At 36.1% G+C, this 18645-nt stretch overlaps 1 protein-coding gene across 1 annotated transcript in view; it reads right to left on the bottom strand.

Moving 5' to 3' along the window:
• The window catches only part of dmd.3 (LOC105946662), a 1093908-nt gene that overhangs the window by 712874 nt on the left and 362389 nt on the right, over nucleotides 1-18645 (bottom strand). The window contains exons 12-13 of the mRNA XM_031897001.1: nucleotides 12224-12371; nucleotides 3608-3727 (exon numbers count right to left, since the gene is read on the bottom strand). Of these exons, the coding sequence (XP_031752861.1) occupies nucleotides 3608-3727; nucleotides 12224-12371 (268 nt within the window). The remainder of the gene's footprint in view (nucleotides 1-3607; nucleotides 3728-12223; nucleotides 12372-18645) is intronic.

Genomic DNA, 18645 nt, shown 5'->3' with positions numbered 1-18645 from the left:
CAGTCAATTCTATCCAGGATGTGGCATCCTTGCGGCAGGATCTTGACAAACTGGCAATCTGGGCGGCAGATGATATTTAATGTGGATAAATGTAATGTCATACACCTGGGATGTAAAAATATGTATAAATATATAAGGGGGGGTCATATAATAACCTCTCCGATGCTTTATTTACCAGTAGGTTCTTTCAACTGACATGACGGCAGATTGCCACTCTATTTAGAAGACAGGAGGTTCTGTTGAAATATTCAGAAAGGATGTTTTACTGTGAGATCTGTGAAGTAGTGATGGGCGAAATTATTCAGCAGGCATGGATTTGCGGCAAATTTCCTAGTTTCACCATTGGCGGAAGAAGGGGTTGGATGGCTTTTTAGCAAGTGAGGGAATACAGGGTTATGGGAGATAGCTCTTAGTACAAGTGAGGGAATACAGGGTTATGGGAGATAGCTCTTAGTACAAGTGAGGGAATACAGGGTTATGGGAGATAGCTCTCAGTACAAGTGAGGGAATACAGGGTTATGGGAGATAGCTCTCAGTACAAGTGAGGGAATACAGGGTTATGGGAGATAGCTCTTAGTACAAGTGAGGGAATACAGGGGTATGGGAGATAGCTCTCAGTACAAGTGAGGGAATACAGGGTTATGGGAGATAGCTCTTAGTACAAGTTGATCCAGGAACTGGTCCGATTGCCATCTTGGAGTCAGGAAGGAATTTTTTCCCCCTTTGCAGCTTCAGATGGGGGTTTTCTGCCTTCCTTTGGATCAACTAGAAGTTAGGCAGGTTATACATAGGCATTATGGTTGAACGTGGTGGACGTATGTCTTTTTTCAACCTAACTTACTATGATACTTCAGAAGTATGTATTTTAAAATAGAGTTCTCAAATGAAAAACAACTTTTTGGAAAATAATTACTAAACCTGAGTAATTTTATAACTACCACTGTATAATTTGGGGGCTCACAGGGGTCCTGATTCTTAATATCATAGTTTTGCCCTTGTTTGTTTAGTGCAGGTGCCTCTCCGATTCTGCCCCATAGGTTTTTTTTTAGTTTTTTTTAATTAGTAATGTGAATTCATGATTTATTGATTTTAATATGAACATGAATTTTAGCTGAAACTACCTATATATGACTATGGGCATGCAGCTATTTATAGACATCTCAACAATTTCTTGCAATACTTAATGAGTTGGACAACTCAGTTGAAGCATGGGAAACTATATTTGAGAGATATAGTTTTTCCTTTCTTCGGTTTTACATAAATCTTTTCATCTGTACAGGAGAACTAACCCATATTAAATTCAGAAATTATATGGTTAGCAGCTTCCACTTCACGTAAACATCCTTGGAATTAGAGCCTCAATTAGAGCGTCCGAAAGTCAAAATAACGACACAGTTAAAAAAGGAAGCTCAAAGTTTCTTGTATGAAAAAAACACGGTGCTTCGGAGAATAAATGGCAGTAGTGTGGATTTCTGCACCTTTCTGCAGATATAATAAAGAGTTCTGTTCTAATCACAGAGTGTTGAAAGATAATTAGAGCCTTTTAGCCACCTGTGTTTTGAGCACTGATTCATGTTATTCTTAAAATTGGGCGAATACTGATTTGTTATGGTTGGCTGTATATCAAAAACAGAGGCAAAATAAATCATCACATTATTGATTTCCCATTTGTATTCAGCAGAGTACTGAAGAATGCAGCTCATAAGAATAATATTATTGAAAGAATATAAACACAATTTACATAATTTGTCATAGATGCTGATATACCCTTGTATTATTGTAAGTGGTTGGTTCAGTGGTGCTCATTAGCAATCACAATATGCTTTCTGCGTTAAACCATAAAGAAATGAACCCAAGTCTCTCCTCTGTTGTCCTGAATCCATTATAAAATAATTACATCTGATGAGTGTAGTAATGTTTACAAATGCTGTTTACTCTATCTAGGCAAGCATTTGGGACTGACTGCAAAAGATAGTAAATTAGAGGTGGATAAATGTCTTAACAATTGCCAATGAAATTAAAGTTATTTGTTCTCCAATAGATGTGCAATATATTTTTTATATATTGCAAACCATTTTGCAAAGTACTTCACATGTAAAGACTTTTTTCATTACTGTATAAAACAGAATATCGTTTCTGACATGTAATCATCCCATGTATATAGCAATGGTCAGAGGCATTATTATTTATCTTAGAGTTAATTACAATGTAAAATATTTACAATTCCTTTTACCTCATATCCTGTTAAACTTATAGAACTGCAAAACAAACCAGGATAAGAATACACCCACAGGTTGCATATGTCAGACAGTATTATTTATTCTGTGCATTTTTATTGATGCATAAATAAAATGGAGGCGTCTCCACCCTCTCCTCCTTCAGAAATGTTATCTCTATGATCCCCTATGCCTCTGTTTTCTCTGTTGCATGCTTAAAATCTTGTATTATACAAAATAAAGGAAATCAAGTAAAGTAAAAGAAAGTAAAATAAAGCAAGAATGGATGCAAGAGATATTGTCATCCTGCCTCCTAATGGGAAGTGTGTATTAACCCTACTGACCCCTGTGCTGCCTCCATTATGAGAAATGTTGTGTGTTTGGACACTATTAAAGGGGAACTCCACCCAAACACAACTTAATATTTTTGAAAAGAAAACATAATTTCAAACAATGTTGCAATATATTCAATCAATTATATCAATTATAAAATACGTAGCCTTTTCATGACTACTAATTTAATAATATGCTTTGGAACAGTTTCCTAAGCTTAGCCCCCATTCTCCTGCTGATCTGGCTGATTACTTTGAGACTCAAAAAAAAAATGTAACAGTAGTTGACTGTCCTCAGCCTGCCTTTAGCCTGCATCCTCCAAATCCCCTGCACACAGGATGTCAATAAGGAAAGAGACATCACAGTGAAATGCATTGTGGGATATGTAGCTCCTGAATGCTGTCTGTAAACTGTGGAGAATTTATCACAATTTGTAACATCAATGTTTTAGTCCCTTCTCACCGCCAATATTTCAAATGATACAAAAAGAGAAGAATTGTTTTGCAGCTGGATTTTAGAATCTAAAAATGATATACATTTATACTGTTTGAAGGGACAGATTACAGTACTAGGTATATTAGGGGTTTCTGTGTTGTGTGGGGCTTTGGTTTGGAAGTTGGAGTTCCCCTTAAACAAAGGTTCTTGTGCCCATACATTCTTCTTCCACATTATTCAAAAAGCTTATATGTCAATTCAGCCTTCTCTGATAAATTCTGTGCAAGGTGGAAAGCGTAAAAAAGACAAACACTTAAATTAACCAGTTCCTTAAATAAATGTTTCTTTGAGACTTCTCAGAGTCCTAATAACCAACATTCTGAGTGTTTTTTTAAACCATGAAAAAAATAATAATAATAATAATTTATTAAAACAATACGAATGTAAAAAAAAAAAAAAGCAAAAAGAATCCAAATAAGGATTCTGGACACAGGACACATTTTTATTTAGCCTTGATTAAATCCACCAATAGTGAGGAATAACAGAATAATTCTACTTTCTCCATTCAAGCAATCAGTCACAGTGTGTTCTGTTTTTGTTACAGCACAGAAATAAATTCTCACCTGTAGCTGATCTTCTAAATCAGCTGTAGCTTTTTCTCCACTTGATTCATCAACTACAACTACCATATGTGTGAGAGAATTCACTCTGATTTGCTCCTGCTCCAGATCATCCTGCAATACCTGTATGAAGGATAAAGGAATAACTTAGTTAAGGTTGTATTTAAAACTGTGAAAAATCCACAAAACGCATTTGACGCCGCAACTTTTTTGTCGCCAGTATCTTTTTTTTTGCTGTACTTAGGGCCCCATTTATTAAACCACAATTTTTTTTTTGGGGGGGGGGGGAAATCATATTTTTTTTAACTTTTCGTAATGTCTACAATCATTTCATTAAAATTCCACAACTTTTTTCGTAGTTGTCGTTAACCTCCAGGAAAAGTTGTACGAATTTCGGAAATCATTCAAGCTTCGGGATCATGACTATCTTTTGGCCAGGCTGGATCTGAAGTGTGCCTTTGAATCCTATGGAAGGCTTCCAAAATCATACATTGAAGGTTTCAAAGCCAGAAAGGTTTTTGTGCCATTTACGAACGTTTTTCGTAAAGCAACCACAATATTTTTGTACGATAAAAGAATTTGTGATATTCAGAAATTATTGTGGTTACTCCAAATTTTTTTCAATCGTGATTTTACCCACCAACAAAAATTGTGGTTTAATGAATGGGTCCCTTAGAGTTGGGGAAATAATCTGATTCAGAATTTTACTTTGTATTCATAATGCAACATTAATGCTGTACTGTATATACTGGTTTAGTATCAGAATATTGGGAAAAAAACCTTTAAACTATGAACATTTCTATGAAATATTAACATAATAAAGCTCTGAGATGCAAGTCATACAGTGAGTGGAATCTATGCTTTAATACAGTAATATCTGGAATGAATTGAGATGTGCAGAGCAAGATTAAATGTAAATGCAAAAGCCATTTCACAGTGCAGACTTAAGAGTTACAGTGATAGATATATCAAGGCAAAAGTGCATTATGATAGCAAGTTGGTTGGAGATTTGAACTGAAATGCAGAGACAGCTTCAAGAGGATAAGTACTATAAATAGTATGTGGCCAACAGCATTTTAAACTCTGTAGCAAGGTTATCAATTTTAGAAGACAGAGTTGTTGATGATATACTGCAGATTATAAAAACCTGAGAACTCTATTTCTTTGAAGTACAGCATGAGCTGGGACAATGTGGATGTATAGCAAACTTTTATTAAGTTCTAAAACCAGTCAATGTAAAAAATGTATTTGATAAGATAATATATAAAGGCATATATCAGAAGTTTCAGACTTATTCAGGCAAGCCCCCTTCAATGTTCAACATTTAGTAAAGTCCCCTAGCCAGAAACAATTTCACCATAACATAAAGGAAAGTACAATGTAGGACTGTTAGAGGACCAATGTGCAAAGTGCAAAAACACACCAAACTGCTAGAGTTGTAGTATGTGCTGGTGCTATTTATCTTTTTCCAGCTATTATCCATAACAGCATTGAATTCCCTCCGCTTTGAGCAATATGGCTAGTTACAAGACAGTGAGTAAGGGGAGGTGGAGCACTTAAATTAATAAGGAGAGGGCTTATTTTATTTCATTGGTGAACAGGAAGCTATCCATTTATGTGCTGCCATGGATTATAGCTTGGAAAAGAAAATAATGAGAAGTATGATACAAATTTTCCTTTTTTTTCTGTGATTGAATTCCAAAAAAACTTCTGTAAATTATAAATTGGCCTTCTGCCGTCCCATTACTGCTTTCATCCAACAAAATTTGCAAACTTTATAGCAAAATTACTTACAGAAAGCTGTGTAGCAAATAAAAGCTGGCAAATATCTATAGAAGTTAATGGGAATTGTCTCAAACAACTTTATTTTATTCCGTTTTCCCAGTTTATTAATGGAACAATTTAAATTTTCCTTTGCATGCAACTTTTTTTCATAACAAAAACTCAACTGCAACTATGCTTACATATATTTGTAATTCAAATCAAGAAAAAAGTTTGAATTATGAAAAATATGCTTCATGCTAAAGAAAGGATAGTGTTAGTAAGATGTGTTATTACATAATGGACTTACAAATATCTCTTACCATTAAGTTCATATTGCGGAAAACCTCATGAACTGTATGTAATCCCTACAGAAAAACTGCAAGTGCTGAAAGTTTTACTTTTACTGTCTGTTAAACAGAGGAGGGGTATGCAAAACTGCAAATCTTTTTTATTGACAGACAACTAGAATAATTGAGAATTTTTCTAAACTGTAATTTGCAGTAAGTATAGCAACTGGTAAGACTTGCAGCTTATGGGTTTTATAATTTCACTTCTAAATAATTTTTTCAGGCTAGTTCACAAACGGTGCATTTATTTGATAAATACAGCCTTCCTTTCCTCTTTAGCAAATAGAGTACCTTGCAAAAGTATTCAGACCTTTAACTAGATCTCTCAGTTTACTGAACAAATCCTATATTGACATACTTGCTATTTTTTGTTACTGTTACTAAAGCATGATGTTACCGCCACCATGCTGTCTGTGGGTATAGTCAATAATATACAGTGGACTACATGTGTGATTATGTAAATAACAGATTTTATTCAAAATGAAAGCTTTGAACACACGTGTGTAGTTTGCCAAGTAGTGTGAAACTATACACACTATACACTGTGGCCCCGGCAACCCCACCACCCTGTGTGTGCGCATTGTGTGCTCGTTTGTGCATGTGCACATGGGTGGGGGTGGCAGTTTGGGTGGGCCAAGCCGACCAGGTTGCCTAGGGCGCCCAGTTGGCTTGGCTTAGCACTGGTAGGAATAACTGCATAAAATCACTCACGTTGTTTTAATCCTCTATGAATGCTAGGGATGTGTTGTTGTTCATAGTCTAGTAAACTACAGTAATTGCAAAGATGAATTACTCAGTGGTGTAAAATAATTTCCTTAAAATTATACTAGATAAAAGATTCGATCAATGATAACTAATGTGGCAGTATCACTAGCAAAGAACCACTCTGACTGTATAACTGTATAGTCCTTGATCCTTTTATAGCACTAGTTTCGTTTTTACAGTAGATAATCTAATAAACTGGTATCTTTTGTTACCTAGAGAGCTCCTAGATACAGCTAATCCTAGATGAAATAGGGAAATACGCTAAGGACATCATTTGAAGACTTTTATTAAGTTTACTTGATGTTATATAATGATGTATTAATGATGTCCTTATTGATCTATTTTAACTTGTAGGACATTAATATAATAGTTGAAAACTCCAGTTCGCAGGTTTGAACTATTAAAGTAATACTTCATCACTTCATCATACTGATTATAAGGATGACAAGCTGCTTTATGACAAAGACAAAACCTGCAAACAAATTATCTTGCACACTGGCCCATGTACCTCTGATGATTAACCTCTTGCTTTATTGCCGTATGATTTATTTTATGGATACACACAGCCAAAGATCTGCTTGATTAGGCAGACCAAGGAGCATAAAGACAGAACAGCTGACAGCTCTTTCCTGCTGCCAATGCCCAGTTGTCTGATTATTCAAATACACAGATGTGCTATAAAAGGCCATGGAAACACAGAAAAAAGTAACTGCAGCATATTTGTATATTTTAACTATCCATCCCTATGAGTGCTAACAGCAAGGGAGGACTTAGTGTAATTATACAACTTACTAAACTAAAATAGTAACCAGACCACTTGCAATTGCTTTAAGGTTATTTAACCTTTTGTGTCAAACAGCAAATTTAGCACTAGTAGACCCTACAATGTTCAGGTATTTCTTTGATATTTAAAAAACTAGGCTTTAGATCTAACAGAAACTTCATCCACTTCACGTCATCCTTGTGGACTATGCAAGGCATATTACAAGTGCCATAGCACAGGACCCCCAAAAAGCCTCTGTTTATATTAAAATCAGGGCTTGCGCAGTGCCCCTTATCCCTGGCTCCCAGAATCCATCACTGAAATCTATATTGCAAATCTGTATAGTTTCAGGTCAATCAACTAGGTCTCACATATTATTTCATTATTAAAACCTATTCTAGAATATCAGGCATGGAAAAAGTTCCTTAGGGTGGCCAATAAGGTCTGTGATTGGCTGTTTGGTAGCCTCTCCGTGGCTTGGCCTATATGAGACTCTGCTTGGCAATACCCCTGGTACTTTTGCAACCAACACATGCAGCCAAGCCAAAAATTTTAAATAAGCACTTGCTTTGAGGCCATTGGGAGCAACATTCAAGGGTTTAGTGAGCAACATGCTGCCTACAAGCCATTGGTTGGAGATTGCTGCTTTAAACTGTAGTTCTGCTTCTCACTGGCTTAAGTTTACTTGTGTACTGAAGTACAAATTCTTGTTTATTGTTTATTAAGTTCAAATATTAATTAATGAAATTAATGGACAAGGGACACAGATTAGCACAATATATTCTTAGGGAAGAAACCTTGCATTTTGGTGTAAGAAAAAAGTACAGAGAAACATGTAGAAAAGAATGTCCTAAACCAACTTAATTATTGGTTTTGTCATTACAAAACTTTTGACTGTTGGTACTGGTAATGATTCCGTTATTGGTGATGATCCCAGTGACATCACACAGGGTGTGGGGCTGCAGGCTTTTTTGGGTGCAATGTATGTTGCTATGATGTTAGGGTTGCAATATGATGTGCAGGGCATGAAGCGCAAGACCATATGGGGCTCAGTATACACCAATATGAAAATGGACATTTTTTTTCCTATCACTTTCCCATCTTGGCCCAGGTTTGTGGGATTCAACCAAACATAGGGTACCAGTTAGAAACAGACCAGTTAAGGGGGTACACATGCACATCAAGTGATACATACATCGGTCATAATTACTTTGACTCTACTATTGGGTGGCTAGCCACTTTAAAAACCCAAGAAAATTGTTGCTATAAGACTATATACATGCTAGCTTAGTTAAAATCAAATATAAGATATTGTGTTATTATTACAGAAAAAAAGCTATTCTATAAAATAATAGGACACTAGAAGAACAGCATTCTTAAAAATCACTATTTTTTATATACCAGATCCCTTAGCTGTATAAAGGGGATTATTTAGGAAAATATCTACTATAAAATAATAAAAAGATGAGTTCTTGTTTCTAGAAATGATTACCTCCAGCAATGTAGAAAAAATATATTTCAAATGCAAAGAACATTCTTTTTTACTCAAATTATGTTGTGCGAAGCATAATGATAAAAGAAATCATCCATTGTCTTTTTTTACCAGTTCATATACAAATGCATCTTACATTTGAATGGTATAGTTCCGAACTCTCTGTTGCCTTACATCTGACAACATGACTATATAGAAGAAAGACAGTATTCCTTGTTTTAACCTCTTGACAGTAATTGTTTAATTGTATATAATAAACTGTCATTTCTTACTGGAACTAGAGCTCACGCATTATTTTTTTATTATACTAGACAACATTTAAAAATAACATTTAATATAAATGATAGCATAATAATATATAAAGTAATGGAGGCTGTAGGAGGAAGCCGCTAGTGCTCTGGGGTGGTAAGAAGCTATAGAAAATTCTGTAGCAATCAATAGTCTCTCATGGAGTTTTTGTCCTTTATTCTTGCCCTTGTGTTCTGAGTTGGAGGTGGAGAGTCAGGTTTATTGCCATTTGTGTTTCTTCATTAGATACCCTGCCAGTGCTAGGCTTGACATTGATGGCTCTTCACCCCATCCCTCTATTCTACACTTTTACCATTTTTTCTCTTGCTTCACTTTTCCCCATTTGTTATTTCTTCCTTTTTTTCTCTGTGTCTCTAAATGTAAGAAAACACAACATGCTACTGCCAATTCAATACTGTTATATTTACTGTTTAATCTCTATTATGCTCCCCAGTGACAAAGATAATGTATATTTCATCTTTAAAAAGAAAATAAAGAAACATTTAAAATAATATTTACGTATTGAAGGTTGCTTTTATTTGTATTTAAGTGGATGTTTTAAGCATAAAATATAGAAGCAGAGTTTAATGGCAGAATAAAAGCTATTTTATTTTTTATGTAATGAATTTGCCTTTTATCTATCCCATGGTTTCCTAAATCCTTTGTAAGTCTGAAACTATATACCTTGGGTGGTTATTACATACAAGGTATATATAATTCATTCAGTAAATGGCTTCCATTTTCTGATGTTTCTTCTCCAACTGTGGAATGTGTTGTAGCCATTTTTCTCCACTATAAAATGTTTCCTACACTTTACACTGTTAATTCCTTTTGTATAATAAAATGTTTCTGTTGTGTCACCTCTCCCCCTATTCACTTCTCAGAGAGAAGGGGTAGAAGTGACATAATGGTTCATATACATATAATTTTTCCTTCCATGGAGACAAAACAGCCCTATGTTGCATGGAGATAAGCTCTGAAAAAAATGTCACCCTTGCGCAGAGAAACTTTCTCATATTTCGACTCAAAAGCTAATGGAATGGAAAACACAGATAATGATACTTTTTCATTTCTGCTGCTTCGAGCAATAGATTATTTGAGGGTATTTTTTAACTGCAAGGCTGCGTCTAGTAATTTAGTGTATACACTTATGTTAAACACAATTTTTGCCATTCGAATAAAGAATTACACAGAAAATAAAGTCTTCCATCGGTATTTCCATAATATTTTGAAATTACAAAATAAGCTAATATTGTCACTTAATAAAGGCTTATGAATGGATGGATCATTTTGTAAATATTGGTCTGTTTAATGTTGATGGCAAACCATGGGGTTTAAAGCTCTATTATCTAATGATCAACATGCCTTAGGACCACAGTAGGACACAAGCAGAAGCCCTTAGGAAATGGTTGTTTGCTCACTACCTAGCAGCTGGTAAATGGCTAGGCGCTTATTGGTTCAAGTAAACATGGAAAAGGTTGTTGTACAATTCATTTTATTTCATTTTACTTTAATATTTAGCTCCTAGACTTCTGGCAAGTTATTTTGAACTGGAAAATATGTAGTTGGCCAGATTGATTGTTTGCCATTGTCATGTAGGCATCACTAAACGCATTTTTAGTGTTGTCCAAAAGAACACCTGCTTATGTACTAAATAACATAATACCAATCATCACACAAGGTAAGAAGCCCAGTATTACAACTCTGAACTTCTGTCTACTAATTCTCATGTACTATCTATCATCTATCTATCTATCTATCTATCTATCCATTTATAAATAGATATCTATCTATCTTTTTTGACTCATTCATAACCCCCATGAGTGCTCCATTTTCATAGGGATATTAATTTTCTCTTGGAATCACCTGGACCATTTTCCCCTATATTGTGTATAGTGTTACAATCTTATATCTTATATAAATCATTGTTCAGATACTCATTTGTATCCCACTATAATCCAAATTCTTAACTCTACATGTTCTTGCTAATTTACTTTTTAACAACCCACTGCTTACACTATTACATTGTGCCAAATTGATATCCTTTCTCCCAATTGCTGAGGCCAAAATCGCACATTTCATCACAAAACTGTAATGGGCATATAAGGGCACTGTTCTCTTGCACCAATCCTTAAGGCTCCTAAAAACACTTTTTAGCATTAACATATTGCTTGATTAAACAAATAAAAATAAATCAATTTCTATGTTAGTACAAATCAGTGGTAAGCATAATACATAATTTGTAAATCTGAACTCAATACCTATTTTAGCGGTTGTTACCGCTCATAAAAAGATACAAGCTATAATAAATCTGCCCGAGTCTTGAGCTAATAAATGTGATAGACCAGACATTTAAACAGGTGTTAATTTCTCTCTTTTAAAAATGCAGACAGCTTGATGGTTACCAGTAGAAATGTAGGGAACTGTTCGCCGGCGAACTAATTCGCGCAAACATCGGGTGTTCGCAAGTCCGCAAATTCGCGAACTTTTGGCAATGTTCGCCATTTTGGGTTCGCTGCGTTTTTTTTTTTGGCGTTATTTTTTGGCGTTTTTTTTTTCTTTCGTTATTTTTTGGCGTTTTTTTTTGGCGTTATTTTTTGGCGTTTTTTTGGCGTTTTTTTTTACAAAGTATTTTTCAGAGAAATTTTTGCTTGATCCCCCTCCTGCATGCCACTGTCCAGGTCGTGGCACCCTTTAAACAACTTTAAAATCAGTTTTCTGGCCAGAAATGGCTTTTCTAGGTTTTAAAGTTCGCCTTCCCATTGAAGTCTATGGGGTTCGCAAAGTTCGCAAATATTCACGAGTTTTGCCGAAAGTCCGCGAACGGGTCCGCGAACATTTTTGGCGATGTTCGCTACATCCCTAGTAACCAGTCCATATGCATAGTTACTACACACTGCCATACCATGAATGCAATATTGGGAAATACTGTATGAGCTTTCCAATACAAAGCACTGCCTTACACAGTTTTGCTACTTGAAATACACCAGTTAAGCAGATCATAGCAGTGCTGTACACCCCCCATAGGAACTGACATTGCAACAATGCCTTCTTAAAGTTTCAATATTAGGCTCTTAATGAAAAAATAATATAAAATATTAATATAATATTAAATATGATGCTTTTAGAAAACTATTTTCTAAATCTTCTAAAATTTCATACAGATATTCATAGAACATAATAATCATGAAGTAACAAACCTTATGTTCTTCTATTTGTCGTTTTATGTCTTCTAGATCAGGTCCCAGTTCAGCATCCATTTTTCTTGTTCTCTCCTCTGTTTGAGAGAGCCAGTCACTTAATTGTTGTAGCTGCTGATTTTGGAGGTCCATTAATCTTCGATGCAAACTTAAAAAATAAAGTATTGTCATTATATTTCTTGCATTATTTTTCTCTATAAGAGAAATAGTACAACTACTAAAAAAAGATTTTGCTTTCTGGCCTGGATGCTATAGTGTTCTGGAAGTGACAGGCCAGACAACCTATTACAGTGCTCCAGCTCACATTAATTGTAGTAATAATGTGTGTAAGGTTTCTCTGAGCCGGACCCAGAGCAAGAAGTCTACCTGTCTGTGTTAGGAACTCACAGAGGGGCTGGGGGTGCTGCCTGTCACTGCAAGGAGCAGAGGGAGCAAATGAATATATAGTTGAGAGATTGAGCATGTAAGTAAAGCCAGGAGGCTGAACAATCCCCTGAAAGTTATTGTCAAGTACCATGAGTACAGGGGTGACCAAAATATTTGTGTGTTTCACTGGTAGTCCACAAAAGGCCCAGTATAGTGTGGTAACTTACCAAATATGTAAAGGTAGCACCCATTTTTTAGTGTAAGCTCTCACTTAAATTGTAAACTCTATGGGACAGAGATCTTCTTCCTACTTTGTCTCATACCACATGGCACTTAATCTCTGTGTATTTCTACTTATTAATTAATTTTTAATGCAAATGGGAAGAGAAGGCTTCCATAGGGTGCTATTATCGCAAACCAATATTGGGAGCCTATAATCTTTAGATTCTGGCAAATGCCAATGTAAAATTCCATAGACAGTCATTATTTATTGGTAGGGACTATGCCAGGGCCTTAATCTCAATTTGTACCTTGCTTCCAATGTGGTAGCATTTAAATACTGATTTTTTTCATAGTCAAAGCTTATTACAACATGTCTCATTTGTGTAGGCATTAGACTGAGAAAGCATTGACACTTGTGTTGTCTGCCTGATATATATGGTAGTTAAAAATGCAGTTTTCCATAAATCACTGACTTAACAAGGCAACATAAACATATATTTTAACTGTACAGCAATAGACATGTGCACAATAAACTAAAAAAATGTCTAAAATTTCAATCTCAAGCAAAACAAAACAAAACATCCTATATAATCGTAATCAATATAATAATTTGCAAAGACATTTGTCTTACAATTTATTACTGTCATCTTTGCATTTTTAAGCAGATTATGTGCTTTTATATTCAGATACAATGTCAGTACATTGTAAAGAAGATTAAACCAACCCTCAGATTTCTTTCAAAGTAATTAACACATGTACACAAAAATGTACCAATTTGATTGATGTTCTCAAGCAACTACAGTTGGTGTCATACATTTGCTTAGTCCCATATCTGAACAATATTATTTAGTAATATATTACAGCATATACAATATTTACTTTACTCCTGAGGTACAATACAGAGTGGAGTAAAGTTAGACTGCCACATCCTGCTCAATCAGCCATGATACTTTCTGACATGCCTTGTTCATCTGGGATCAGTACCCTTCACACTGGTAACAGAGAATGTATAAGCCTGCCAATTTCTCATGCAGCTGACAGATAGATATAAACAAAGCCCTAGGTGCAACCAGTCTAGCAAGGACATCCTTTTTGACTTGTTACATCTGCCCTATCTTTTTTTCATGATTTTGTTAATTTATTTGCTTACAAAAAGCTTAGTATTTTTACAGTTACCATGGCTTCTCACCTTCCTTTCGTCCCTAAACTTAATAAAAATGATATACTAGCATGCATTAATAGCATTACAAAGCACTGGTTTACATTTGTTTAATGTTGGTAAAAACATGCATTTAAAATACATACTCTTTTGCTGTACAACCTGTAGAATATATTGCCTGTTTATAAAAAAATTAATAGTAATAATAACAAATGAAGTCATAGGTATTAAAGCAATGAAAGGTCAGATGCAGTTCTGGAAAAATTAAAAGGGTTCTGGCAGCATAGTTGGAAAAATAACATGAGTGGGAAAAAAATGGTCCAACTTGTTAGCAAACATTTGAGCTAGTCCAGGGTGGAATGCGTGAGGGCATGCATGTTTTATTATGCTTGGGAGAGAAGACAGCAGATCTTGACAGTATTGTAGATAAATATGCAGCAAGCTTTGGCAATGCTATTAATAATGTTATTTCCCTTAAGGTTATGGACTTTTTCCCGGCTCTATACACTAATATTTTTTTTCTTTACTATTTATATATGAAACAGATATATATCCATCTACATATACTGCAAATAACACGGTTTAAATTCTCCTATTTGTTATTTATTGAAAATGTTTTGATGAGCAGACAATTTAAAATTGCCAGTTTAAGTACTAAGGGTTGTCTCCTGGGAGCTTACCATTCACAGTGCACACAAAAATAAACCAAGGGCACACTTAAGGGCCTATTCATTATGCTGTGTAAAAAATGGTGACAACATTTGGCACACATCGCCAGCCTTCACTGTGTAAAAAATGGCATCATTTTTTAATGCATTTTTTCTTTCACTGGAACATAAAATAACAGTGTAAAATCTAGCATTCAGACAGTGAAATTCACTATTTTACACAGTCTGCAAATTTCATTTTACACAGCATAATAAATAGGTTCCATATATGTTAGCTCACATCAGCAATTAATGGACAAAGTTATGTCTTAAGTTGGAGCTGTGTTATTTCCTGTCTGGGAGCACACACTGCACACACAGATTAACACAAAATGGTGGCTTAAGGTGAAAATATTCACAGATATATATATATATATATATATATATATATATATATATATATATTCCAGTTTGGCAAGATTCTTTAATAGCCAATAGCTTAATATGATATAAACTACCTATTGGTTAAGTATTTATTCTGGGAGCATAGTTTTTCCTTTAAGGTTGTAAGTATTTTCAAGGATTCAAGACAATCTCCTGTTTGTAGGTCACCACTAAAAAAGTCTGGGAACAAAGATATGTGGCCAAACATGACATTTGCCAACCACGCTGTATGGATCCATAGATCAAGCAGAGATGGGGGGGACTAGTTAACTTCTGGGCATTGAGGGTAATAGAGATGCAGAAGGGGCATGGTGACTGTGCACTGCAGGAAACACTTAAACATCTATAGGGATAACATTCCCATTTAAAGGAGAACTAAAGCCTAACTAAAGATGTAGGCTTGAAATGTTGTACATTAAGTTTTGGGCTTCTGTAGCAGCTTAAGGCAACCACAGCCCTTTAGCAGGGAAGATCTATGCCTCTAAAGATGCCCCAGTAACTCCCCATCTTCTTTTCTGCTGATTCACTGCACATGCTCTGTGCTGCTGTCAGTTTACTGAGCTTAGAAACCGATACACAATATACTGTGTATATAAAGTATTAATGTCATGATATATGGGCAGATTAGTAATTTTTCAGATTCAAATTACAGGGTAGCCCTGTAACATCAACTTATATTACTGGTCAACCTAATTTTCTGCTTGATATTTTGTGATGACTCCTAAGATGCTCGGCTGCCCAGAGCACACTGAGCATGTACAGTGTTGCAGACATTTTCCAAGCTCCTGTTACAACTGTAAAGACCTGGATCTTTGCTGCTACTAAGATGCTGCAACTTTAGGCTGGTGCAATAAATTCAGTCCATAAAATATGTCCATAAAAATATTTTAGCCATATTCAATTTTAGGGTTTAGTTCTCCTTTAAATGTCATTAATGTACATTAAGGGAAATATTTTTTATACTATGTAAGCCATTACTGGTGATGTTTCCCATAGCAACCAATCAGATCATTATGTTGGGTTGAAAACCCCAACATACTGTTCTTCGACTTTAGCTTATTCTTCCGCTTCTTCCGCTTCTTCCTCTTCTTCCTCTTCTTCTTCTTCTTAGCGCCCCCCATTTTCTAAACGCTACTCCTCCTACAGTTTTAGGGGTACAATACCCAAACTCCCCACACTTCTTCGCCCTATAGCGGAGCAGGTGGCTTGTGCTTTTCTAAGCGATTGCGCCCCCCATCTTTTTGTGGCGCCACTCCGAACCCCCCAATTTTCCCATTGACTTTGACAGGGAAGATTTTCAAACTGCTGCCACTCTTACAGCTTTGAAGCTACACCCCCCAAACTTGAATAACATAATCATGGGGTCACCTCGAATGAAGCAGCAACATTTGTTGAATGACCCCAAAGTGGGAGGGGCCAACAACAGCCAATCAAATTTGAATCATTGACTTTAATGGGGAAATTGAAACTGCTGCCAATCATGGGCTCAGCCTGAATGAAAATATGATGATTATTGGACGCCCAAAAGTGGGCGGAGCTGTGAGCCGCCAATCAGATTTTACCTATTAATTTGGCGGAAATTCAACCTGCTGCCATTCTCACAGTAATAACGTCGGGGTCCCCAAACTTTTTATACTTGGTCACTAGGGGACTGCAGTTTAAGTTATGAAAAGTGGGCGGAGCCACCAACAGCCAATCAAATTTCACCTATTGATTTTTATTGGTTTGATGCCAGATTTTCCAAACTTTGCACAGTCAGTCACTGGGTGACTACGCATTCAGGTTTTTTTTTTGTTTTTTTTTTAAACCCACAAAGTGGGAGGGGCCAACAGCAGCCAATCATATTGTACCCATTGACTTTTATGGGGAAATTGAAACTGCTGCCAAACTTACAGCTTTGAGGTTACACTCCCCAAACTTGAATCACACTGTCATGGGCTCAGCCTGAATGAAAATATGATGATTGTTGGATGCCCAAAAGTGGGCGGAGATGTGAACAGCCAATCAGATTTTACCTATTGACTTGGCAGAAATCCAACCTGCTGCCAGTCTCACAGTAATAACACCGGGGTCCCCAAACTTTGCAGAGTTAGGCACCAGGTAACTGTGGTTCAAGGTAAGAAAAAGTGGGCGGAGCTACCAACAGCCAATCAGAGTTTACCTTTTGACTTTCAATGGGGAAATCCAACCTGCTGCCATTCTCACAGTACTAACACCAGGGTCCCCAAACTTTTCACAGTTGGTCACTAGGGGACTGCAATTTTAGTTTTGAAAAGTGGGCAGAGCCACCAACAACCAATCAGATTTCACCTATTGATTTTTATTGGTTTGTTGCCAGGCTTCCCAAACTTTGCATAGTCAGACACTGGGTGACTACGCATTTAAGATTTTTTTTTTGTAAGTGGGTGGAGCCACCAACAGCCAATCAGATTTTACCTATTGACTCTAAATGGGGAAATTCAACCTGCTGCCATTCTGACAGTATTAACACCAGGGTCCCCAAACTTTTCACAGTTGGTCACTAGAGGACTACAGTTTTAGTTTTGAAAAAGTGGGCGGGGCCACCAACAGCCAATCAGATTTCACCTATTGAATTTTATTGGTTTGATGCCAGAGTTCGCAAACTTTTCACAGTCCTTTGTACTCAAGGTTAGAAAAGTGGGCGGGCCACCAAAAGCCAATCACATTTCTTTCATTGTTTTCAGTGGGAAAATTTTAACTGCTGCCATTCTCACATGTTTAATGTCAGGGTCCCCACACTTTGCACAGTTTGTCACTAGGTGACTATGTTCCAAGTTTAGAAAAGTGGGTGGGGCCAACAACAACCAATTAGATTTCACCTATAGACTTCATATGTTTAAATTTAAACTGCGGCCATTCTTTAAATATTAATACTAAGGTTCCCAAACTTTGCAGAGCTAGTCACCTGGTAACTGCAGTTCAGAGTTAGAAAAAGTGGGTGGAGCCAACAACAGCCAATCAGATTTTACCTATTGATTTTCAATGGGAACTTTAACCTGCTGCCATTCTCACAGTATTAACACCAGGGTCACTAGGGAACTGCATTTTTAGGTTTTAAAAAGTGGGTGGAGCCACCAACAGCCAATCAGACTTCACCTATTGAATTTTTTTGGTTTATATTTAAAATGTTGCTTTGCTCACACTATTTATGTCAGGGTTCCCAAACAAGTGGGAGGAGCCACCAACAGCCAATCCATTTCCACCCATTAGATTTCCTTGGTTTATATTTAAACTGATGCCATTATTTAAATATTAATTCCAGGGTTGTTAAAGTTTCCAGAGTTAGTCACTGGGTATTTGCCATTCAAAGTTAGAAAAAGTGGACGGAGCCACTAACAGCCAATAACATTTCACCTATTTACTTTCAATGGTGAAGTGTAAAATGCTGTCAGCCTCACAATGAATGCCTGAGTCCCCAAAATTTGCAAAGTTGGTCACTGGGGGACTGCAGTTCAAAAATAGGAAAAGTAGGTTGGGCCACTAACAGCCAATCAGATTTCATCCATTGAATTTTATTGGTTTAAATTTAAAATGCTGTCATTCTCTCACTATTTATGCCAGGG

The sequence above is a fragment of the Xenopus tropicalis genome, chromosome 2, assembly GCF_000004195.4.
Source record: "Xenopus tropicalis strain Nigerian chromosome 2, UCB_Xtro_10.0, whole genome shotgun sequence".
NCBI lineage: Eukaryota > Metazoa > Chordata > Amphibia > Anura > Pipidae > Xenopus > Xenopus tropicalis.
Note: the sequence above shows the minus strand (reverse complement) of the source record. Positions and strands in the feature narration are given on the sequence as shown.